Source organism: Coturnix japonica, chromosome 8 (genome assembly GCF_054131305.1).
Source record: "Coturnix japonica strain WE chromosome 8, WE-NBRP24, whole genome shotgun sequence".
NCBI classification, from domain to species: domain Eukaryota; kingdom Metazoa; phylum Chordata; class Aves; order Galliformes; family Phasianidae; genus Coturnix; species Coturnix japonica.
Genome location: NC_140670.1, coordinates 21,993,219 through 22,014,922, shown reverse-complemented (window position 1 = coordinate 22,014,922; position 21,704 = coordinate 21,993,219). Strand labels below are relative to the sequence as shown.

Sequence of the window (21,704 nt, the reverse complement as noted above, 5' to 3'; positions counted from 1 at the left end):
GGGCGGCCTGAGCCGTGCCGATGCTGTGCCGGGATGGCGGCGGTGCCGCTGCGGCCCTGCAGAGCCTCGGGCCGGCTCCTGCCGCTGCTGCGCGGCGGGGCGCGGAGCCGCGGGGCGTCCCCGTGGGCGGCGGGGCCGGGCCGGGTGTCGCAGCGGCGCTACAAGAAGGACGTGCTGCCCGAGCCCGGCGGCGCCGCGCCCGCCGTGTCCGTCACCGAGATCCGGCGGTACCTCCGCGCTCAGGGCGTCCCCTTCCAGGACGGCTACAGCTGCCTGCACGCACCCAGCATGTTCGGCACCGAGCCGCCCGCCGCCGGGCCGCCCTTCACGCTGTTCATCGACAAGACGACGGGCAGCTTCCTCTGCACCGCCACGTTGGCCGAGGGCGGCTGGCAGGACCTGCAGGCTGCCGTGGAGCTGCGGCACCGCGGGGTCCCGGCGCCCGGCCCTGAGGAAGGAGAAGAGCACGAGGAGGAGGAGGAGGAGGCGAGGAGAGCGCGCGAGGATGCTCGGCGCATCTGGGAGCGGGCGCTGCCGCTGGGAGAGCTGCTGGACCAGGAGGAGACGCAGAGCACCAAGGCGGCCTTCGGCATCGCCCCGCTGGCCGACAGCACGCTGAAGCGCTTCGGGGTGCGCTACCTGCGGGCGGCCAAGGCCCTGGTGTTCCCTTGGTTCGCCCCACGCGATGCGGCGCTGCGGGGCCTGAAGCTGCTGGTGGCAGAGCGGCGAGGTGACGCCGTGAGCTACACCGAGGAGACGTTCCCCCGTTTCGATGCCTACCGCAACCTCTTTGGGCTGCCGCTCATCGGCCGCCGCGACACCGAGGTCGTGCTGACCGGGAGGGAGCTGGATGCCCTGGCCCTGCACCAGGCCACCGGTGTGCCCTGCCTGGCGCTGCCACGCGGGGCCACCATCCTGCCGCCCGCCCTGCTGCCGTACCTGGAGCAGTTCAGGCGCGTCACGCTGTGGCTGGGTGATGACCTGCGCTCCTGGGAGGCCGCCAAGATCTTCGCCCGCAAGCTGAACCCCAAGCGCTGCTCGCTGGTGCAGCCCGGAGACCTCCAGCCACGGCCATTGGAGGCGCTGAACAGGGGGCTGAACCTCACCAAGATCCTGCGTGCCGCCCTGCCTGCCGGACACAAAGCCATCGTGTCCTTCCGACAGCTGCGCGAGGAGGTGTTTGGGGAGCTGGCCAACAGCGAGCAGGTGGCTGGAGTCAAGTGGGCGCGCTTCCCTGAGCTCAACAAGCTGCTCAAGGGGCACCGCCGGGGCGAGCTCACTGTATTCACTGGTGAGGGTCTCCACACAAATCTGGCATGGGATGCTGCTCATCCCAACCTTGGGTTTCTACCACTGGGTTCTTTTTTGTACGACCATCATCATTGCGCATTCTCCCCCAGCTCACTTCCCAGCTCATCCCAAGCTTGGGTTACTCCCATTGGGTCCTTCTTCTGGTTCTTCTTGATATGACCATTGCCATTGTGCATTCTCCTCCAGCTTGCTGCCCATCCCATCCCAGGCTCGGGTTGCCCCTTTTGAATTCTTCTCCAACCGTGCCTTAGTATGACCATCGCCATTGCACTCATTTTCCTGTTTACTTTCAGGTCCGACAGGCAGCGGAAAGACGACATTCATTAGTGAGTATGCACTGGACCTGTGCACGCAAGGGGTGTGCACGCTGTGGGGCAGCTTTGAGATCAACAACGTCCGCCTGGCCAAGATCATGCTGACCCAGTTTGCCACCCGGCGCTTGGAGGACCAGCTGGAGCTGTATGACGAGTGGGCCGACCGCTTTGAGGACCTGCCGCTCTACTTCATGACCTTCCATGGACAACAGAACATCAAGTATGGCACCGTCCCTTTGTCCTTTAATGGAGTTCTCCTTCCGTGTGCTGTGGCACAGAGGGGTAGATGTGGGGCTGGGCACACTGTGGTGGTTAGGGTGGCAAAGGGTGGCTCACTGGGCTGCACAGTGGCATCCAACTGGTGGAGGGGGGGGGGAGGAAAGGAAGGAGGGGGACAGGCATGGTGGTGCTTCCACCTCCCCCTGTGCCTGGCTGGGTGTCCCCAGTGCTGGTGTTCCCCTTGCAGGACGGTGCTTGACACCATGCAGCATGCCGTCTACATGTATGACATCACCCACGTGGTGGTGGACAACCTGCAGTTCATGATGGGCCACGAGCAGCTCTCTGCAGACAGGTAATGCTTCTCTGGGAGTGGTGATACCACCTGGCTGTCCTGTCTGGTGTAGGAGCCCACATTAGAATCATTTGGATTGGAAAACACCTCAAAGATCATTGAGTCCAAACCCAGGCCATCCTCACTGTGATCACTAAACCATGTCCCTCGGTGCCACATCTTTAACACCTGCAGGGAGGCTGATGTCACCACCAGCCCATTCCAGTCCCTCACTGCTCTCTGAGAAGAACGATCCTAATATCCAACCTGTCCCATTTTGGGGCAGTCGCCCCCACTGAGCGCTAACACACACGGGGTTGTGGCACTGTCCCCATTTGCCCCCTTGCTGTTCCCCTGCAGGTTGGCAGCACAGGACTTCATCGTCGGCGCCTTCCGCAAGTTTGCCACCGACAACACGTGCCACATCACGCTGGTCATCCACCCGCGCAAGGAGGACGATGAGAAGGAGCTGCAGACCGCCTCCATCTTCGGCTCTGCCAAGGTGGCTCCTCCTGGGCCTCAGGCGGGGACAGGGTGGGGACATTGGCACGTCGCCGTGACCCAAACTGTGCCACAGTGGGGCTGGGTGTCCCCTGCCATCTGGTGGCACGCGGCTGATTGATGCTCATCAGCTGTGGGTGGGACGTGGCATGAGTTGCTCCGTGGGGTAGCAGGGAGGATGCTGGGTGTGGGGGTGCCCCGTGCCCTGCAGCACCCCCTGGAGATGTTCTCCTCCCCCAGGCCAGCCAGGAGGCCGACAACGTCCTCATCCTGCAGGACCGCAAGCTCACGACGGGTCCCGGGAAGCGCTACCTGCAGGTGTCCAAGAACCGCTTTGATGGCGATGTAGGCGTCTTCCCGCTGGAATTCAACAAGGCCTCGCTCACCTTCTCCTCCTACGGCAAAAGCAAGGCCAAGCTGAAGAAGGTGAAGGAGGAGAAGGCGCCTTCACCCAAGAAGGGTCCCAATGGAGGAGGTGTGGGTGGCTCTGGCAAGCCCTGATTGTGGCAGGGACAACCTTGGTACTCGGGCACACCAGGTGCCGTGCAGCTGTGCTCCTCCTGAGCAGAGCACGATGCTGGGAGATGGGAGAGGAGTGGATGTGCAGGCTTTGGGGTCTCTGTACCCTGAGCAGGTCAATATACGGTTGCTAAGTGGAGGCTGCAGCCCAGGTTTACCTCCCGCACGGTGTGGTGCTGGTGCAGCTCTGCCGGCTCTGAGCCCGGCCCCTCTGGCCACATGTACCACCAGCAGCAGCAGCAGCAATGCCTCAGGGACACAGCCCTGGGCGCCTCGGAGCCTCTCATGGCAAAACACTGTGTCTGAGCCAATCCTCCCCAGCACAGGGGAGCGCGCCGTGGGCTTTTGGCCCATCCCTCTGTTTTCTTTACACTTTTATTAAAGCAGAGCTCTTCAAGCTGTTTGTCCTTCGCTGCATGAGCGTCCCCGTGCTCCCATCCCCCATCCCTCCAACTTTGGGTCCCATTCAGCCCCGTGTCCGTGCTGTGCGTGGGGCAGGACGGCACAGCGGGGCCCCATGGCCCCACGCACACACACACCTCCCGCCCCAGCGCTGACCCAGCATCGGGCACCTCCCCGCCACCGCGCCCCACGGCTCCCACGCGTGGGGCCGGGAGGAGGCATTGGCCGCCGCGCCGGGAGCCGGGCCCATGGCGGAGGACGGGGCCGCGGAGGTGAGCGGGACGCAGCCCCCCCCGTGCTGCCTGCGGGGCCGTGGTGCGGGCTGAGGCCCGGCCGCCCCCTGAGGGCCCTTCGCTGCCGTCGCTGCCCCGCGGCCCGGCCGTAGGGCAACCCCCTGCCGCCTCCCATCCGCCGCGGGGCCGGGGGCCGGGGGCGGCGGGGCGGGCGGGGCCTGGCGCGGGCCGGGCCGGCGGAGAGCGGCGGTGCGGAGCGGAGCGTGAGCGAGGGCGGCCGGGCCTGGGCCGGAACGGGCCGGTGGGACCCGGCGGAGACACAGTGGGGCGCTACGGAGAGGAGGGACGGGGGGGGGCGGCCCTGACCCCGCTCTCTCTTCCTTTTCCCGGCTCAGGGGGCGGCGGAGTCGGGCCGGGACCCGCCGGACGGATGGGCCGCGGCCGGCCAGGTGAGAAGCGGGGCGACCCGCAACGGGAGAGGGGGCCCGGCGTCACCCCGGGGTGATGCTGGGGGCGGTGGAAGCGGGGGGCGGCCCCGGGGCGGTGCCAGCGCGGCGGGCGGAGCGCGGCGGCCCGAGCGCATCATGGGGCGGCCCGGCCCGGGTGGGTCCGGCTCGGCCCGGGGAGACGCGTCGGTGTGGAGCTCCAGGGCGGGGGGAGGGGGCGGCGTGGGGACCGTGAGCTGTGGGAGAGAGGGGTGTAGGGACGGGGGTTGGGGAGCGGGGTGATGTTGGTGCCGGGGTTGGGGGGGTTGGGGAGGAGGATGCTTCAGGATGAGGTGTTTGGGGCGTCTCTCTGAGGCTGGAGCTGAGGTATGGCAGTGTAGGCAGCGCCGTGGGGCAGAGCAGGGGTGCAGGACCGGGAGCAGTGGGGCAGAGAAGGCACCGTGACTGCTATGCAGTGGGGACCCTGCTTAGTGCATGGGGCTGCCCCTGTGGGGCTCTTCCTTTGGGCCCTGCACGGGAGCACTGGTGCTGCGTGAGCCCCCTGCATGCCCCGTGCCTCCCCCTGCTCCGGCTAATCCCAGCTTTATGCTGTTCTGCTCGACGCCTGCTCATGCCCAGCATATCTCTTGCAGCCATCCCACATCTGCCTGCGCCATTATGGGGGTCCTATATTCATTGGTGTCCTATGGGATGAGTGAGTGAGTTTATTGCTCAAGGCCTCACGTTGCCTTTCTTTTACAGGCTGTCTGCGCCCCCCTGCCCGCTGGGGGCCCCCCTGCCATGGCCATTGTGCAGACACTGCCAGTTTCCATCGAGGCCACGCCTGAGGCTGCTGCCCAGCTCCGCACTGCCACCCGCTCCCCCCTGCCCACCCACGGCACCATGGGCAGTGTGGGCAGCCTGATTGCCAGCCGACCATGCCACGATCGCTCCTGCCAGCCTGCTGGTGCTGGTGGTCCCTTCCGTGTGCAGGATACGCTGCTGCGAGCCAGCCCCCCGGATCCCCTGCTCCACACTTTGCCCCCCAAGAAGCCGTGCTCAGCCACTGCCCATGCCTACACCAATGAAGTTTTTCATGGGGAGTGGCTGGAGGCAGCCTCTCCCGTCAGCCCCTGTAGCGACTCAGACGAGGCGCGGGATGAACAAGCCCCAAGTGGTGGCATCCGGGGGCCGCCCCCCAAGCTTGTCCCCGTCTCTGGCAAGCTAGAAGAGGTAAGGTGGAAGCAGTGCTGGGGGATCTGCTCAGCCCTGTGCTGCACTGGGGCTGCTGGGCTTGGGGAGACGTGCTGGTGCATGCATAGAGAGAGCACATGGTCCATGTCGCTGGGGGTGGTGGTGATCTCTGTGCTCCTGCTGCCCTCTTCCTCATGTCAGGAGTGGCCATGTGTGTGTGGGAGCCTCTCTGAAACTGCTGCATGGAGCAGAGGGCACCTAGTGGTCATCTTCTATAGAGCTGTGACACTCTGAGGTGTTGGGTGGGAGCAGAATTGGTGGGGTTACCGAGTCCTCCCTGGTGCTCTGGCAGCATCCCCAGCATCTGCCAGGCCACCTCTGGAGTGTACCTGGTCCCCAGATCCCACTCTCTCCTCTTTTGCCTTGCAGAATGTGGAGAAGACCCTGATCCGCCCCATGGCATTCAAACCGGTGGTACCCAAAGTCAGGGCTGCTCCGGGCCCAGCCAGCCAAGGGGTACGTCCAGGGGCTGCAGCATTATCAGAGAGCCAGGTGAGCCTCACCCACCTGCTGGGGACCACCGGGGCCGACAAGCCTGGCTCACTGAGCTGCCGCACCAGCAGCCACTCAGGCACGCTCTCAGACTCGGGACGCAACTCTCTGTCCAGCCTGCCCACCTACAGCACAGGCTGCAGCCAACATACTGAGCCTGGCAACCTCGCAGCCACCCCTCACAGCCACCCTGAGCCCCCAGGTGGCTACCGCCCACCAGCCGGCCCCTCCAACTCGGACAGTGGGCGCTCATCCTCCAGCAAAAGCACAGGCTCGCTGAGTGGCCGGGGCCGGCCCTCCTCCGAGAGTGGCTCCTGTGGGCGCTCGCCGCTGCCTGGTGAGGAGGTTCTGCTGGTGCGTGAACTGGAGGACAAGCTGCGGGAGAGGGAGGCCGAGCTGCAGCAGCTGCGGGACAGCCTGGATGAGAATGAGGTGGCCATCTGCCAGGTAGGAACCATATAAGGGTGAGGAGAACCAGGGGAGCTCTCAGGGCTGGGGGTGCCCATACGGTCCCATTGTGTGGGTTTGGGTTGTGCATGCAGTGATGTGTCTGGGGAACCCCATGGACATTCTAGATGCTGACTTGGGGAGACATGGAGGTGGTGTGGGATGTGGGATGTCCCATCTCAGCGTGTGCCTGTGCCCAGGTGTATGAAGAGAAGCAGCGTCGCTGTGAGCAGGAGCTGGAGGGTTTGCGGCAGCGCTGTGCGGCCCAGGTGCGACAGGCGGCCCAGCAGGCGCAGCGTGGGCAGCAGGTCCTGCAGCTCCAGGTGCTGCAGCTGCAGCAGGAGAAGAAGCAACTGCAGGAGGACTTTGCTCAGCTGCTGCAGGAGCGGGAGCTGCTGGAGCGTCGCTGCGCATCCTTCCAGCGGGAGCACACCGAGCTGGGGCCACGGCTGGAGGAGACCAAGTGGGAGGTGAGCTATGCTGGGGACAACCGTGGTGTCCCTGTCACTCGGGGGCGAGGGTGGGGCCGTGGCCGGTGCCTGAGCATCCGCTGTCCACAGGTGTGCCAGAAGTCAGGTGAGATCTCGCTGCTGAAGCAGCAGCTGAAGGAGTCGCAGGCAGAACTGGCGCAGCGCGGTACGGAACTGCTGGTGCTGCGAGCGCAGCTGCGCGAGGCGCGGGCCGAGCTGCAGGCAGGTGAGCAGCAGGCACGGGGGCTGCAGGAGGCCGCCCGGCTGAAGGCACTGGAGCTGGAGGTGTGCGCCAATGAACTGCAGCGACGCAAGAGCGAGGCTGACCTGTTCCGTGCCAAAGCGGGTCGTCTGGAGCAGGAGGTGGCCGGGCTGCGGGATGCCGCCCGGGGATGCTGCCCTCAGCCCAGCGAGGGCTGCCCCGAGTCTGGTGAGGAGCCGCGGGGCATGGCGGGGCTGCAGCGGCAGCTGGAGAGGCTGCGGGCAGAGGTGGCCCTGGAGCGGCAGCGCGGGCAGGAGCAGCGGGACGCCTTCGAGCAGGAGCGCAGCACGTGGCAGGGAGAGAAGGAGAGGGTGATCCGCTACCAGAAGCAGCTGCAGTACAACTACATCCAGATGTACCGCCGCAACCGGCGCCTGGAGCAGCGGCTGCAACACCTCCGGCTGCAGGGAGAGGAGCCCCCGACAGAGCCCTGCGAGACCCCCGGCCCCGATCTGCCCTTTGAGGAGATCACGGCCACTGAGATCTGAGACACTGCCTGCCACAGCCCCTGGGATGTTGGGAGCTGTGGGGCTGAGAGCGGGTGTTCCCGCTTACCACTGCTATGCACTGGGAGGGGGCATTGGGGACCTCAGGTGCTGCCCCCTCCCCAGCATCGCGGTGTAGGTTGAGGTTGTGTTGGCTGCACCATGGCAGGGGGTGCCCGTGAGCTGTGGAGCCGAGGGGGTGCCATGTCTCAAAGCTGGTTCCTGCTGATCCTCTTAGCAGCCAGGGATTAGCGTGCTGACTTCAGCCAGGGTCACCTTGGGGAGGGTGCGTAGTCACCTCCCTCACATCCCTCCCAGCACTGTCACACAGCCACTTCCCATAGGGACAGCGTGCCATGTCCCTGCTCATGCCAGCCTTCCCCCCCACCTTCCCCAGCGTGTTTGTCAGGGGATTCATTTCTGTGCCATTTTAAATAACTCTATTTTTATAGGACCTACCAAAAAACACCTCTTCCCCCTTACTCACCCCCCTGTCTGGCCATGGTCTCCTCACCCCTACCATGGGGCACATTGCCCTTAGTGCCTTCCCCGTGCCCTTGTCCCTGTGTGCCCCCCCCCAAAAGCCCAGCCATGCCCCTGTGATTCCCAGCCCACTCAGCGTGGGAAGAGGGGCTTAGTGCCAGGAGCCAGCGCTGGCCACCAGCACGGGGACACCAGGGATGGGGACAGGCTGTGTGCCCACGGGGTCAAACCAAAGGAAGAGTCTGGCCATGCCCAGCTCTGGCTTGCTCACCCCTGGCTGCTGGGGGGGGTTGTATTTTTGTACTTTTATTTCTGTTGTGTCCCACTTCCAGAGCCCGGCTTGCCCTCGTACCACCTGGAAACACTGATTAAAGACAAGCCCCTGGCTGTGTTTTTCAGGGCAGTGTCCATGTATCTGTAGCAGGGTTTGGGCTGCCTGCCTTCCTCCCTTATCCCCAACGTGCCCCCACCTCACTCCCATTTTGCTCTGACCCTCTGTGCCCACAGGTCCCTTTGTCCCTGCTGGCTGAGACTGGCTGCAGCTCGGTGCAGAGTGAGCCAGCTCCATGGGGATGCAGGATGGTTCCCGGGGAGGTGTGCTGTCACTCCGGGGGGGCAGCAGGCACCCGCACCACCAGCTCCATGGGCTCCTTGGCTTTGTTGCGGTAGGCCTGGCGAATGATGTCCACGGCGCGCTGGTGTGTGACATTCTGCAGGCTCTCTCCATCTACTGACACCAGCTCATGCCCTGCCTGGTGCCAAGAGGAAAGTTATGAGATGTGTTGCAGGAGGGCTCAGTGATGAAGGGACGAGGGTCTGGGTCCCCCAGAGCTGCCCCCTACCTTGAGGACACCACTGAGGAAAGCGGCCCCTCCTGGGAAGATCTTCTCAATCTTCACCATCGGCTGTGCCCGTGATTCAATGCCACCAGAGATGCTGATCCCTGCAGTGGAACCGTGATGCTCTCAGACAACATGGGAACCCCCATGGCACCCCCATCCCTGGGCTGCACAGCCTCTCTCTGCCCTGTTTTGGTAGGTCCTAAGCAACTGCAACTGGCAGTGCTCAATGTTTTGTCCGTGTGCTTACCCATCCCTTGCTAAGGGGGTCCCAACCATCCCAAAGGTGCTGATGCCCCAACCACGAGGCCCTCACTTACCCAGTGAATGCTTCAGCTTGGACAAGGTGACAGTCAGCAGCCGCTCCTCCTCCACCTCTTCCTCCCTGGGGCCATTGGCGAGGGGTACAGCCCCCCTCTCCCCTCCCAGTGTGAGGGGAGCCCGTCCTCTCCGGGGCTTCACCGGCACCGAGGAGCGCCCATCCTGGGGCTGGGGGCTGTGCGGGGGCTCGGCCAGCAGCCAGTTGGGGGGCCTGGGGCTAGAGGTGGGTGAGGGGCCACTGGCATAGGCGTAGGCGTCCACTGGCACGTCAGGGAGTGGGGTGTAGGCGCGGGGGTGTAGTCGGCGGGGGCTTGGGGAGGCCCGCGGCCGGGCCGGGCTCTGTGGCAGCCCCTCAGCTTCCTCTGGTTCAGGGGCCCCTGCTGGTTTCAGCAGGAACCCTCCACGGTAATCTGCAGTGAGAGGGGCTCAGAGAGGGTTGGCATCCTTGGCACCACCCCATTGGACCCCTGAACCCCTCTTCCTGGAGTACACACTCCTTCCTTGGAGCCCCCCTCCCCAAATTGCCCCTGTAACCCCCCTGTCCCAGGGCACGCACCAGGCACAGGCGTGATGAGGTGTCGCTTGGGGGTGACATCGTGGTGGGCTGGGCGCAGGGCAGGCGAGCGCACTGCAGGAGGGGAACAGTGGGGTCAGGATGGTACCCTCCCACTCTGACCCCCAGCTCCATGCCGGGCTCTACCTGAGCGGCTCTTGAGGGCATCAAAAGCCTCCAGCTCCAGCGGCATCACCATGCTGTCAAAGCGTCCCAGGTCTGTGGGGGCCACCACACTCCTGTAAGGACAAACAGGGCTCACAGTGTGTTGTGAGCGGAGCGCAGGGCTCCAATCGTTCCAGTGGCACCAAGTGCCCACCTGACGTCCCGCAGCAGCAGCACCTTCTCGGGCCTGTCCAGGATAGCAAGCAATGGCCGCACCAGGTCCTCCACGCCGCCCTCATGCAGGTACTGCAGGCATAGAGTTGGTGTCAGCTCCAATCCCGTGCCCCAATTTACCTCCTGGTGATGCCCATGGTGCCGTACCCGAGTGCAGTGGCGGAGCACAGCTGTCACCTCATCAGGGCTGAGCAGCCGTGCCGCTGTATCCTGGATAAGTGTAAGCCGTGCCTCGGGATCACCACTGTCAGGCTGTGGGGTGGCCAGGCTGCAGAATGGGGCTGGGATGGGGCCACGGCGGCTTTTCTCTATGGGGGCAGAGCGGAGGGTCAGTGAAGCAGGGACACCCAGTGCCAACTGCCCCATACCAGCCTCAAACACCTATGTGGGCTCGATCCATGCCAAAGTCACACACAAAGCACTGGAGATGGGGACCCCTGGTGCCCACTCCTTCCTTGGCCACACCATGCAAGGACAGGCGCATGCAGGCCCCCCCCACAGCCACCCCCATTACCCCGTTTCAGGCTCCGGATGACAAACTTCTGCACAGCACCTACTGCAAGGGAGATGGAGATGGGTGAGCAACTGGGGCGGCACTGAAATTGTGCACATAGGGACCCCATCTCCACCCCTGTCTCCTGTCAGTGGAGCTCTGTGCCCAGTCCCTGACCCCATCCCAGTACCTCTGTCCCCATCAGGGCGCCCTGGGGACTTGGTGCGTGCCCGGCGCTCGGAGCTGGGGGGCTCAGGGCTGGGGGGTACCCAGCTCTGGCTGCTGGTGCGACCACCCTTGAAGAAGAGGTTGACGAGGGTCTTGGAGCGGTGCAGCCCGGGAGTAGCCCCCCGTGACCCCTGTCCCTCTGGCTTCTTCTTCCTCTTCTCCTCTGGGAACAGAGCAGGAGGTTGGGGTGCACCGGGGGGGAAGGGGGGAACACCAAAATAGTGTTTGGGGCTGGGGCACTATGGGTGCTGAATTCCTACCAGCCACTGTGAGGTCGCTCTGGGAACGTGTGATGGGCTGCCGGGGCCGGCTCAGCGCCAACAGCAGAGCCGTTTTGGGGGAGTGGGAGAAGGTGCGGCGCGGGTGGGTGCCGGGGGGCTCGCGGGCACCCTGGCCTCGGATGGCCGTGTCCCGCAGCAGCTCTGGGGGCCGCACTGTGCGCCGTGTTTCCTGCAGCCCCTCGGTGGCTGGTTCTGTCTGCATGGCCCGTTCAGCACGATCCCGTGCCCAGCCCCGACGTGGCCCATCCTCTGTGGAGATGGCAACGTCCACTGTGCGTGTGGGTGGCACAGGGGTCACCGTCCCCAGCCCGTTCACTGTCCCTGGCGGTGGCCCCGAGGAGTAGGAGGAGATGGAGGAGCTGGTCTCCGAGGTCTGAGAGAGCTGCTGCAGCTGCCCGTTGGTCACTGCAAGGCACGGCAGGGACAGGTGGTGACACACCAGGGGACACAGGGTGACATGCTGGGGAGACATGGGGTGACTCACCAGGGAACACAGGAGCTTCACATCCCTCAAGAACAGGGACATGGGGACATGGGGACCATAGGGCCACAAGGAAGGTGGGCTGCTAGTATTGCAAAGGGAGGGGGGCATATGGGACCACAGGGCTGTGGGACATGGCACAGACATCTTTGTGTCCCTGGGGATTTCATGTCCCCTGGAGGGATGGAGACGAGTGGGACTGCAGAGATGCTGGCCACGGCACATATTCCCTCCCAGGACAGAGGACACACATGACCCCATGGCACGCAGACCTTCTCCCTCCCCATTGGGATCCTCTGGACATCTTTGCACTGAGGCCCCAGGCCCACCGTGTGCCCCCCCAGTACCCAAGTGTCATGGTCCTTACAGCGGCTGAGCCAGCAGTACTCGGCCACCAGCTCCTTGTAGGCAGGGAAGCGGCCGGTCTCCTACACACAGGGAAAAGACGAGGGGTCAGCGCGTGCCGGCTGAACCCGATCCGGGTGCCAGCCATGAATAATGCATCCCTCTCCCACCAGCCATGAAACCCAAGCGGCTCACGGCCTTGCCAACCCCCCCGGCAACTGGGATGTGCTGGGACAGTGCCAACATGGGGGCTCACCAACCCCATAGGGCTGGACATGTACCTTGATGGTAAGCATGATGTGGGTCTGCCCCTTGAGCACCTCCACCGCCTTGCTATGGCTTATGTCTTCAAACTTGACTCCATTGGCTGCAAGGACTTGGTCGCCCACCCGAATGCCATTCTGCTCTGCCAGCCCCCCAGGGTCCACCCTACAGTGACAGAGGGACAGATTGGGGATGGAGACCCTAATATTCTGCCCAGGCAGCCCTGTGTCCCAACACCAAAAGTCTCGGTGCACCTGCACCCAGCGTGGTGATACCCCAGCACCCAATGCCGTGATGCCCCAACACCCAGTGTGGTGATACCCCAGCACCCAATGCAGTGATGCACCAGCATCAGTCAGAAAGGTACGTTCAGCCCCAAAGTGATCACGGTAGAAACTGAGTGCTGCGTCCCCCCGGTGCCCCCCAGGATGAGGACACACGAGCGGCCATACTTGGAGACATAGATGCCAAGGCCGAACTCCCGACCTCCGCGGATATTGAAGCCCAGGCAGTAATCATCAGAGGTGGTGTAGAGGTGGACGATGCGACGCAGACCATCCTCAGAGCCACTTTCTGATGGTGTTGAGCCACTCTTCTCCACCACCAGCCGCCTGTTCACCACATCCACCCTGGGGCACGGACACAGCATTGGGGGAAGGCATCTCTTGTCATCCAGTGGGACACTGATGTCACCCAGTAGAGTGAGTGTCTCCCACCTCTGGGTCCCTACTTGCCCTCCAGCATCCCCCACCAAGCCTCCCCATTCCATGGGGCTGGGTTTGGGGTGTGGGTGTCCTGCTCACCAGGCTGTCTTCTCCTTGGAGAACTTGATGCCCGGCACACGGCCCATACGCCGGACCACCATGCGGAGGCGGTTGTTGCCAGTGAGGACCTTGACAGCACTGCTCATGGTGATGTTCTCTAGGCTCACGCTGTTCACCTCTGTGATCTTGTCCCCCACGCACAGCCCAGCCTGCTCTGCAAGGGGTGAGCAGCTCAGTTGGGCACCCAGTCTAACCTTGCTGGGTGCCCCGTTCCCGAGCAGGTTGACCTGTTCCCAGGTGGGTTGACCTGTCCTTAAGTAGGTTGATCTGCTCCCTCCCGTGTCCCCAGTCTCATCCCAACCCAGTGGGAACAAGCTGCACAAGGTGGAGGTCCCTTCCAACCCAAACCACTCTGTGATTTCTGATTTCTGATGCAGGTGATGACATGAAGGGTGGCATCACCACCATGGCACCATGTCCCCCCCAGCTCCCCTGTGTCCTGGTGGCGTGTATCTGCCCCTTGCTCAGTGCCACCTACCGGCAGCGCTGCCCTCCTCCACTTTGCTGACGAAGATGCCCAGTCCATGCTCGGAGCCACCGCGGACACTAAAGCCCAGCTTGCCGTCCGTGCTCTTCTCCACCGTGATGGCGTTGATGACATCGCTCTCATTGCTGCTGGCTGCGGGGACAGACATGTCACCGGCTCAGACCCGTGCTGGGGGACGCAGCCACCCCTATGCGGGGACAGCCGTCCGGGTGGGTGCCCACGTACCTTCGATAGGGGAGTTGATGAGGATGACGCGCCCCATAGGGGACGTGGCGCGGGCGCTGCGGGTGACCCCGTTGAGCAGGCGGCTCTGTTTGCTGAGCAGGCAGCGGGGCGCCAGGCTGACCTCGCTGCTGGAGCTCCGCGACCGCCCGGCCGCCGTCATCTCCGCGTCCTCCCAGCCCTGGGCCATGGCGGCGGCCGAGCGGTGTGACCGCGGCTCGCCGGGTGCTCACGGGGCCGGGGCTGCCCGCCAGCGGGGAGAGACCGTGGCACCGTCCCGCAGCACATGCCCAGGTTGGGGCGCGATCCTCAGCAGCGCAGCGCTGGGGCCGGTCGGGGGGCAGCAGGAAGGGTCCCGGCGGCACAGCCTGAGTGGGACAGCGAGCGTCACGGCGCGACCTCCACTGCCGCCCGGGTGCCCCGACTTGCCGCTTCCCAGTGGGATCGCCGGCGGCACAGCGGGGACTTCAGCCACGGGATGCGGATTAGCACGGAGCCTCCCCGCCCCCAGAGCCCCAAGAATCGCCCCATTCCCAAAAGAAGGACGGGGGGGATTTTCCCAGCTCCCCTCGCTCGCCCCGGCCTGACCTCCATAAATAAGTGATGTCTCCTCTGCGTGCGTCCCCTCCACGGTGTCCCCGCCGCCCGGCAGCCCCCCCTCCCAAGGGCTACCCCTCCGCGCTCCAACGGCGCTCTCCCCCGAGGGGGCGCCCGGCGCTGGGGTCCCCCTGTCACCTCCGTCCCCCCCTCCCCGTGCCCTCCTCACCTGTCCCCATGGTGCCACCTGCGAAAGAGACACCGGTCGGCGCGGGGGGGATGGAGAGGACGCGGGGGGGGGAGACGGGGGGGTGACAGCAGCACCGCCTCTCGCCCGTCGGTGCCAGCGGGGATTGGCCGTCCCGGCGCTGTGCCGGCCGCGGGAGCTGTCACTCAGTGCGGCGCCGGGCGCGGGGGGAGCCCCGTGTCACACCCCCTTCCTCCCGTGGGATGAGCCCCCCCCGCGGGGCTGCGCGCGGAGCCGAACGCCACGCACGGGAGGACTGAGGCACGAAACGGGGCTGAAGGGTGCCCCCCTCCCGGCCCGAACGGTGCCAGCCGGTGTCCCCCCCCCTCCCCTTTCCGTGCCGGGGTTGGCCGTGACACACGGCGGGGCTGGCGCCAGCTGCGAGAACCCGACACCGCGCCGGTTTCAGGTGATGCGCAGCAGCGGGGGGGGTGCGGGTCAGCCGGTTGGGTCTGACAGCGCTGCTCATTGGACGGCGCAGCCCACGAGCCGCCGCTAATGCGAGTGTTTCCCCCCGCGCGGATGGATGACGGATGTGCGCACGGGCGGCTCGTCCCCGTTTGCCGCGCACGCGTGCACCGTGCCACGCGTGGGTGCAAGGAAACACGCCCAAACACTCGCATACGCACGCGCCCACTCGTGTTCCCGCCCGCTTGATCTCCCCCACGCGGGTCCGCCCCGCGTTCATCCCCACTCGTTTCCCCGCCTCGTGGCCGTGCCGCTCCGCACGTCGCTCCGCGTGGAGCACATGGCCCCGCTCGGCCCCGGCCGCCACCGCCTTGCCCCCCCTCCGCGCTCCCACTCCCGGCGTGGGGCGGCCCCGTGACGGGCGCGGACGTCATCGGGGCGGAGCGACGCGTTGCCGAGCGGGCGCTGCCCGGAGCCGTGAGTGTCGGCCGGGAGCGGGGGTCGGGGGGGGGGTCACCCCGCGGGGCTGGCGGGGATCGCGGGCCGAGCTGCCGAGCCCCGGGAGCGGCTGCAGAACGGGCGGGAGCGGGGCCGGACCGGAGCTTTTCCGGGGGGCGGCTCCGGGACGGCGTGTCACCGCATCTCCCTGTGCTACCCCCCCCCACTTCCCTTCTCCCAGAGGATGCCCCCCACGCTGCCCACCACCATCGACATCCGCGAGCCCCGCTGGGATCAGAGCACGTTCCAGGGCCGGGCCAAGCACTTCTTCACCGTCACCGACCCCCGCAACCTGCTGCTGTCGGGGGCAGCCCTGGATGAGGCGCGCCGCCTGGTGCTGGCCTACAGGTATGGGACGGGGGGGGTCCCATCCACACGGGACAGCGGTGGGTACCGTGCCGCAGCTGTGCGCTGCCTGCAGGGCGGGCACGGTGCCCCCGGGGCTGACCGAGGATGAGCTGTGGCGTGCCAAGTACATCTATGATTCCGCCTTCCACCCCGACACGGGAGAGAAGATGCTGCTCATCGGGCGCATGTCGGCCCAGGTGCCCATGAACATGACCATCACCGGCTGCATGCTGACCTTCTACAGGTACCGGGCCCCTCCCCATCCCCGGCACCCCCGGGTGCCCGTGTCCCCCCCCTGTCATGGACACCCCGCAATGATGCCGGTACCCGTAGGACCACACCGGCTGTGGTGTTCTGGCAGTGGGTGAACCAGTCCTTCAATGCCATCGTTAACTACACCAACCGCAGCGGGGATGCCCCCATCACACCCAGGTGAGTTTCCCTGACATGCTGCGATATCCATCCGTGGGGTGGTGGGATGTGGTGTCACCTCCTGCCTTTGCAGCCAGCTGGGGACAGCCTACGTGAGCGCCACCGGAGGGGCGGTTGTTACAGCACTGGGGCTCAAGTCCCTCACCAAGGTAAGGATGTTCTGGGTGTTTGGGGACAGCCAGTTGTGTCCCCAAAGCCTCTCAGTGACCTACTCCTTGCTCCCCCCCAGCACCTGCCGGCCATCATCGGGCGCTACGTGCCTTTTGCGGCCGTGGCTGCTGCCAACTGCATCAACATCCCGCTGATGAGGCAGAGGTGGGTGCCCAGCTGCAGGGGGGATGTGGGGGACACCGTGGGGAGCAATGTCTGTGCTCTGCAAAGGCTTTATGGGGCCCTGTACACCAAAAGGCTGGTCTGGGGGTACCAGCACCTGCTTGCATCCCAATAGCTGTGGGTTAATGCCAGTTTCCCTGGGTGTGCACGTGGAGTCCAGCCAAGAGACCCAGCATATCACATAGTGCATGGGTGGGGGACATGGAGGGACACTGACTTCTCTCCTTGCTGTGCCCTTGACCCCCTTACAGGGAACTCAAAGTGGGGATCCCCATCACAGATGAGAATGGGAACCGCCTGGGTGAGTCCACGGCAGCTGCCCAGAAGGCCATCTTCCAGGTGGTGGTGTCCCGCATTGGGATGGCAGCCCCGGCCATGGGTGAGTACGCAGCCCTAGCCCTGGCCATGCGAGTCTGGTCCCATGGAGCTCATTTCCTTCTCCTCTGTCCCAGCCATCCCCCCGGTGATCATGAATATGCTGGAGAAGAGAGCCTTCCTCAAGGTACAGGGGCAGGAGAGCGGGCATAGGGATGGCCCACTGGCACTGTGCTGGCACCCTGCAGGGGAACAGCACCTGCCTGCCCCACTGACACCAAACTGTCCCCTACAGCGGTACCCGTACCTGAACGCTCCCCTGCAGGTTGGCTTGGTGGGACTCTGGTAAGTGATCCCAGGGAGGTGGGATGGGGGTGATGCCCTGTGCCAGGAGCAGGTTTGCACTTGGTGGGACAGATGAAACCCTCACCATCCTTGTTTGCCCCACACTGGGGTCTGAGGTCTGGGGCTGGGAGAGCCCCTCCTCATCTCCTGGCTGCCCCTACTGCTCTCCTTGTCTTCCCCATGCAGCTTGGTGTTTGCAACCCCGCTGTGCTGTGCGCTCTTCCCACAGAAGAGGTAAGGATGGGCGTTGTGCCCAGCTTTCCAGGGGTGCTTTTGCTCCTTTTGAGCCAGAAGTTTGCACATGCCTGTGCCCCCCCCAACACCCCACATCTCTTGGCAGCTCGATGCAGGTGAGCCGCCTGGAGCCCAGCGTCCAAGCTCAGATCCGGGAGGTGGACCCACAGCTGCAAACTGTCTACTTCAACAAGGGCCTGTGAGCACAGGGCCGCTGTGTCACTGAGCTCAGAGCATCCCAAGGATGCAGCTGCTGCCCCGTGGCCACCTCCTGTCCCCAGGTGCTGCAGTATAGCTGAGCCCCCACACACAGCGGGCTCCCATCCCAGCACCTCCCCTGAGCTGTGCTTTGCTGCTCTCCTGTCCCCACGTGGGGCTGTCCTGAGGGCCACCAGCCTGGTGCCAGGAGGAGGGAATATTCCCCCGGTGGCACAAGGCTAGTGGGCAGCAGACCTGGGCACTGGACAAGTGGTGCTTCACAGGGGTGGGGACAGGGGGACCCTGTGTGCTGCTGCCATCCTCCTGCTGTGCTGCACGGTGCAGGGGCACACAAGTGTCCCAGCCTCAGGCAATATCATGGGGTGACTGTGCTGCTGGTGTCCCTGCAATCTCTGACCCACGTCATACCAGGTGTCTCCACTCCTGGCTGTCACCCAGCGTGTTTCCCATACCCAGTGTGTATATGTCTATCAAGGCTGTGTCTCGTGGCATCCCCCAGGCTAGAACCTGAGATGGATGCTCCCACTTTTGGGCACTGCATCCTGAAAACACAACCCCCAGAAGCCAGGAGTGAGCACTATGGGATGTACAGTGTGGCAGGGGGGGCTGCTCCAGCCCGGGTGTGCGTGCGCAGCTCCCCGTGCACACTGCTCTGTGCTGATCCGGGCTGTAATCTGGCTTTCCCCGGAGCAAATGGCACATTTTAATCTCAGCAGTCCCCGTTTTATTCCCTTTAACACCGCCTTTGCTCAAGGTTTGGCTCCTATGTGGCTTCCTCCATGGACCTTCTCATATGGCTTTAAGCACATCGCTGTTTCCTCTGGTTATTTTTGTTATACACACTCCGTACCTCTATCTACCAAATAATAAAGGCAGGTTGTTTATACAAAAGCAAAGAGAAGTTCCTTGCTTACTGCTTCCTATGCCGTGGTGGTCAGGGGGGATGGATGCTCAGCACAGAGCACGCAGCACCCATTAGGGATGCAGGAGCAGCCCCCACTCCCCCCAGCCCCGGCATATTGCACATATCTCCCCTGAGCCAGCCATCGGCAGCTTATAAATAATGCAGCCCCTCGCCGTGCAATAAGGGCTTGTCAATTGCTGTTCTGCTCTCATAAATTAAAGATGAAAAGGTACAAGGCTCTTGCCAGAAAAATGAAGACAAATTTTTAATAGCTTGCCAAGACGCGGGGAGAGAGGGAGCGCTCGGGAAAAATGAATTACGTTTTTATTATGTGTTTTATTGTGGTGTAATTGAACTGGATTAGCTGAGAATACAATATATTTCCAGGGCAGAGCAAAGAAAACAAAAATAATGATGACACTTCTCCCACCCCCCCCCCGCCTGGTGCAGGGACAGCTCTTACTGCTCTGGGAGCAGCAGATATGGGGTTATGTATGGTGACACGCTGCAGGTGGTACCGCCGTCACCCTGGGGACACCGTCCTATCCCAGAGGTCGCGGTGCCGGGGTTGTGTGTGTGTGGGGGGGGGGGTCATCGATTGCTCCCTGGCATTGTTAATGAGCCGCCCAACCACAGGCTTTAACCTTGCCCATAATGAGGGCGAGCGGCAGCAATCCCTCCCGCTCCCCCAGCCTTAATGAGCTAATCAATACTTGTTCTCAGCTTAATTTCCAGCTAATTGCTCTTTAATGACGCCTGGAAATGGGCTGCCCGCTGGCAGGCTCCCCCCCTCCCCACAGAGCGTCCCTGGGGCAGGGGGTGCCGGGTGGGGGTCACCTTCCCCGGCTGCGTCCCCAAACCCCTATTAGAGGGGACACGACGTTGTACCCTGGGAGGTGTCTCCAGAGTGGTCGCATGGTGGGGTGCTTTGAGGTGAAGAGAGGTGTGTGTGGGGGTCATGTACCTGCCGGGACAGGGTCGGGCTGTGACGGCAAGGGGACGCAGACGAGGCCAGCAGCGCCCTGGAGGTGGCAGCAGAGACCCCATAGCCTGTCCCCACGGCTTCAACAGCAGCGTCACCCCCCGGGGGGGGAAACGTTTAGGCCACCAAACACAAGGGGCCCCCCCACACCCTAATTGCAGCTCATATGGGATGGGGCACCCTGTAGCAAAATGGGGAGAGTTCCCAGTCCAGGTCCCCAGATTCCAGCCAGAAATGACCCTTGGGGTAAGTGCTGGAGATGACCTCACTGGGGTGGGGGGGACATTCTCGTGACAAGGAGACCACCAGCACTAGGCTGGGAAAGGCAATAGTCGTGCACAAAACTATTTGCATGGGAGTGGGACTGCAGAGCGTGGCCCTCTCACCCCAAATCTATAGGACTGCTCCCCATTGCAGAACCTGGCTGAGCTCTTGCTTGCTCTGTGCTGGGGGTCAGGGTGGAGCCTGGCATGTGGCAAGGGGGTGGGAACTGTGCTCTTGACCCCAAGGTGTTAAAGCTGGCAGGGGGATGCTGAGCAGCATGCTTGGGGAGAAGGCAGTCCCCACAGCTCCCAGGCACGGGGTGACTTGCAGAGGTGATGGACTGCAGAGTACCCAGTGACAGAGTGAGCCTCACCACCCAGACAGTGCTGCTGGGGGCCCCTTGGGAAACCTGCCTCCCTCCTGCACACAGCTGCAGCCACTTCCCCAAGAATTTGCTGACGGGTTTGTTCTGGGCAGGAATTTGCTGTGGGGAAACCTGAGCTTGGTGGTATTGGCCCTGCTTGGCACACGGGGTGGGGGCCTCATCCCCAATAGGGTCCTGTGGGATGCAGCCAGGACCCCATTGAGAGCTACGTGGAGCCAGGGTCAGAGTGGCAGGAAGCAGAGATGGACACTGAGCTGAAACATGGGAGATCTGAGTTACAATTGGAATCAGCCTTCATGATCTGAGAGCCATCCGGCGGGCCAGCAGCCCTGCTGACACGTGCTCTGCCCCGGGCGTCACGCAGCCTTCTGCCCTGCCAGAACTGACACAGTGTTGAGTCATCTGGCCCACAGCCTTTTTTCCAGGGTGGGAATTTGCTCATCAGCCACAGCCCGTTGGGATCAGCCAGGATATCAGCCCAGGGCATGGCCGGGGCAACCTGGGATGGGCACAGAAGCAGTGATGGGGGCACATGTTAGAACCCATGGAGGGATTCCATGGCTGAGGGAGCATCTCTGAGGGACCATTAATGGGGTAATAGTGATAAGAGCAGGAGGACCCCTCCCACAGCCCTGGGGTGTGCTATGCAATGGGATGTACTGACTAAACCAGAGCACAGCTCCTTATTAAGCACAGGTTAAATCTCCCACCCCCCTAATTCAGAGCTGCTGCTATTTATTAGCACATTCAACAGTCTCATTAAGCAGGAGGTTTAATTACCTGCTGGGCTGGAACTCCATCTTGTTCCCAGGACTGAGCTAAGCTGTTTTCAGGTGATGGGCTGGGCAATGGCAGCACTGGGCACAGGGATTCCCCAGCAAGGAGTGGGTGGGGGGGTTCCCCAACTCTGCCTCTCCAAAATGCCCCTGGGGGTGCACAGAGCGGTACCTCAGCCCCACCCCCAGCTCCCAAAGCAGCCTCAGCAGCACTTCTCCAGCCCCAGCTGCCCCCAGTTCTGCAGTTCCAAGCCCAGCCGTGGGGCTGGGGGCCACCAAAGGGGAAGCAGAACCGGCAGGAAGCCCCTCGGCAGCACAAAGCCTCGTGCATTTTCCATCCTTAGCACCGGCCAGATTTGCATCGTGCCTGAATGAAAGCTCAGGAGCCCAGTATGGATTTGCAGCGGGGTTCTGGAAAGCAAAAGCAGATTTTTGCAGTGCAGAGAAAGAAACCAGATCCTTCGAGGGGTCCCGGGATGCTTTTAGCTTTGCAGACTTGCCGCAGAAGCAAATCCCACAAATTCCTCATCGGGAGTGAGGTGGGGGGGAGGGCTGCAGGCTCCCTTAGCATCAAGCTCACGCTCAGTCTAGGACGGCGCCGGGTACCTTCATAGATCCCATCTGGGAGCTGCGTGTTGCTGATGGACGG

At 63.6% G+C, this 21,704-nt stretch overlaps 4 protein-coding genes across 10 annotated transcripts; 3 read left to right on the top strand and 1 right to left on the bottom strand.

The window, feature by feature from the left end:
* The first annotated feature begins 33 nt into the window (after positions 1-33).
* On the top strand, positions 34-3,595 carry TWNK (twinkle mtDNA helicase). Of its 2 annotated transcripts, none has more exons than XM_015867071.2 (5): positions 34-1,291; positions 1,605-1,845; positions 2,092-2,199; positions 2,539-2,680; positions 2,956-3,595. In XM_015867071.2, the coding sequence occupies exons 1-5, from the start codon at positions 34-36 to the stop codon at positions 3,178-3,180; spliced, it is 1,974 nt and encodes a 657-aa protein (XP_015722557.2). In that variant the 3' UTR covers positions 3,181-3,595. The 2 variants fall into 2 exon arrangements, with proteins under 2 accessions (XP_015722557.2, XP_015722556.2); XM_015867070.2 differs by having other exon boundaries at positions 2,920-3,595.
* Positions 3,596-3,786: 191 nt separating this feature from the next.
* On the top strand, positions 3,787-8,549 carry LZTS2 (leucine zipper tumor suppressor 2). 4 transcript variants are annotated; one of them, XM_085554649.1, is made up of 6 exons: positions 3,787-3,872; positions 4,229-4,282; positions 5,021-5,491; positions 5,882-6,451; positions 6,652-6,921; positions 7,012-8,549. In XM_085554649.1, the coding sequence occupies exons 1-6, from the start codon at positions 3,849-3,851 to the stop codon at positions 7,669-7,671; spliced, it is 2,049 nt and encodes a 682-aa protein (XP_085410775.1). In that variant the 5' UTR covers positions 3,787-3,848; the 3' UTR covers positions 7,672-8,549. The 4 variants fall into 4 exon arrangements, with proteins under 4 accessions (XP_085410775.1, XP_085410776.1, XP_015722552.2 ...); XM_085554650.1 differs by lacking the exon at positions 3,787-3,872 and adding an exon at positions 4,039-4,134; XM_015867066.3 differs by lacking the exons at positions 3,787-3,872; positions 4,229-4,282 and adding an exon at positions 4,368-4,436.
* On the bottom strand, positions 8,409-14,723 carry PDZD7 (PDZ domain containing 7). Of its 2 annotated transcripts, none has more exons than XM_015867065.3 (16): positions 14,595-14,723; positions 13,832-14,196; positions 13,598-13,738; positions 13,099-13,273; positions 12,748-12,924; positions 12,313-12,460; positions 12,054-12,114; positions 11,185-11,610; positions 10,887-11,087; positions 10,351-10,511; positions 10,184-10,275; positions 10,012-10,103; positions 9,868-9,939; positions 9,311-9,721; positions 8,994-9,094; positions 8,409-8,903 (listed from the first exon to the last, which is right to left on the bottom strand). In XM_015867065.3, the coding sequence occupies exons 2-16, from the start codon at positions 14,016-14,018 to the stop codon at positions 8,754-8,756; spliced, it is 2,595 nt and encodes an 864-aa protein (XP_015722551.2). In that variant the 5' UTR covers positions 14,019-14,196; positions 14,595-14,723; the 3' UTR covers positions 8,409-8,753. The 2 variants fall into 2 exon arrangements, with proteins under 2 accessions (XP_015722551.2, XP_085410774.1); XM_085554648.1 differs by lacking the exon at positions 14,595-14,723 and adding an exon at positions 10,718-10,759 and having other exon boundaries at positions 13,832-14,155.
* Positions 14,724-14,889: 166 nt separating this feature from the next.
* On the top strand, positions 14,890-18,635 carry SFXN3 (sideroflexin 3). 2 transcript variants are annotated; one of them, XM_015867073.3, is made up of 11 exons: positions 14,890-15,021; positions 15,700-15,866; positions 15,940-16,110; positions 16,200-16,298; positions 16,372-16,447; positions 16,528-16,613; positions 16,883-17,010; positions 17,084-17,133; positions 17,242-17,291; positions 17,478-17,525; positions 17,632-18,635. In XM_015867073.3, the coding sequence occupies exons 2-11, from the start codon at positions 15,703-15,705 to the stop codon at positions 17,726-17,728; spliced, it is 969 nt and encodes a 322-aa protein (XP_015722559.2). In that variant the 5' UTR covers positions 14,890-15,021; positions 15,700-15,702; the 3' UTR covers positions 17,729-18,635. The 2 variants fall into 2 exon arrangements, with proteins under 2 accessions (XP_015722559.2, XP_015722558.2); XM_015867072.3 differs by lacking the exon at positions 14,890-15,021 and adding an exon at positions 15,456-15,497.
* Positions 18,636-21,704: the final 3,069 nt, after the last annotated feature.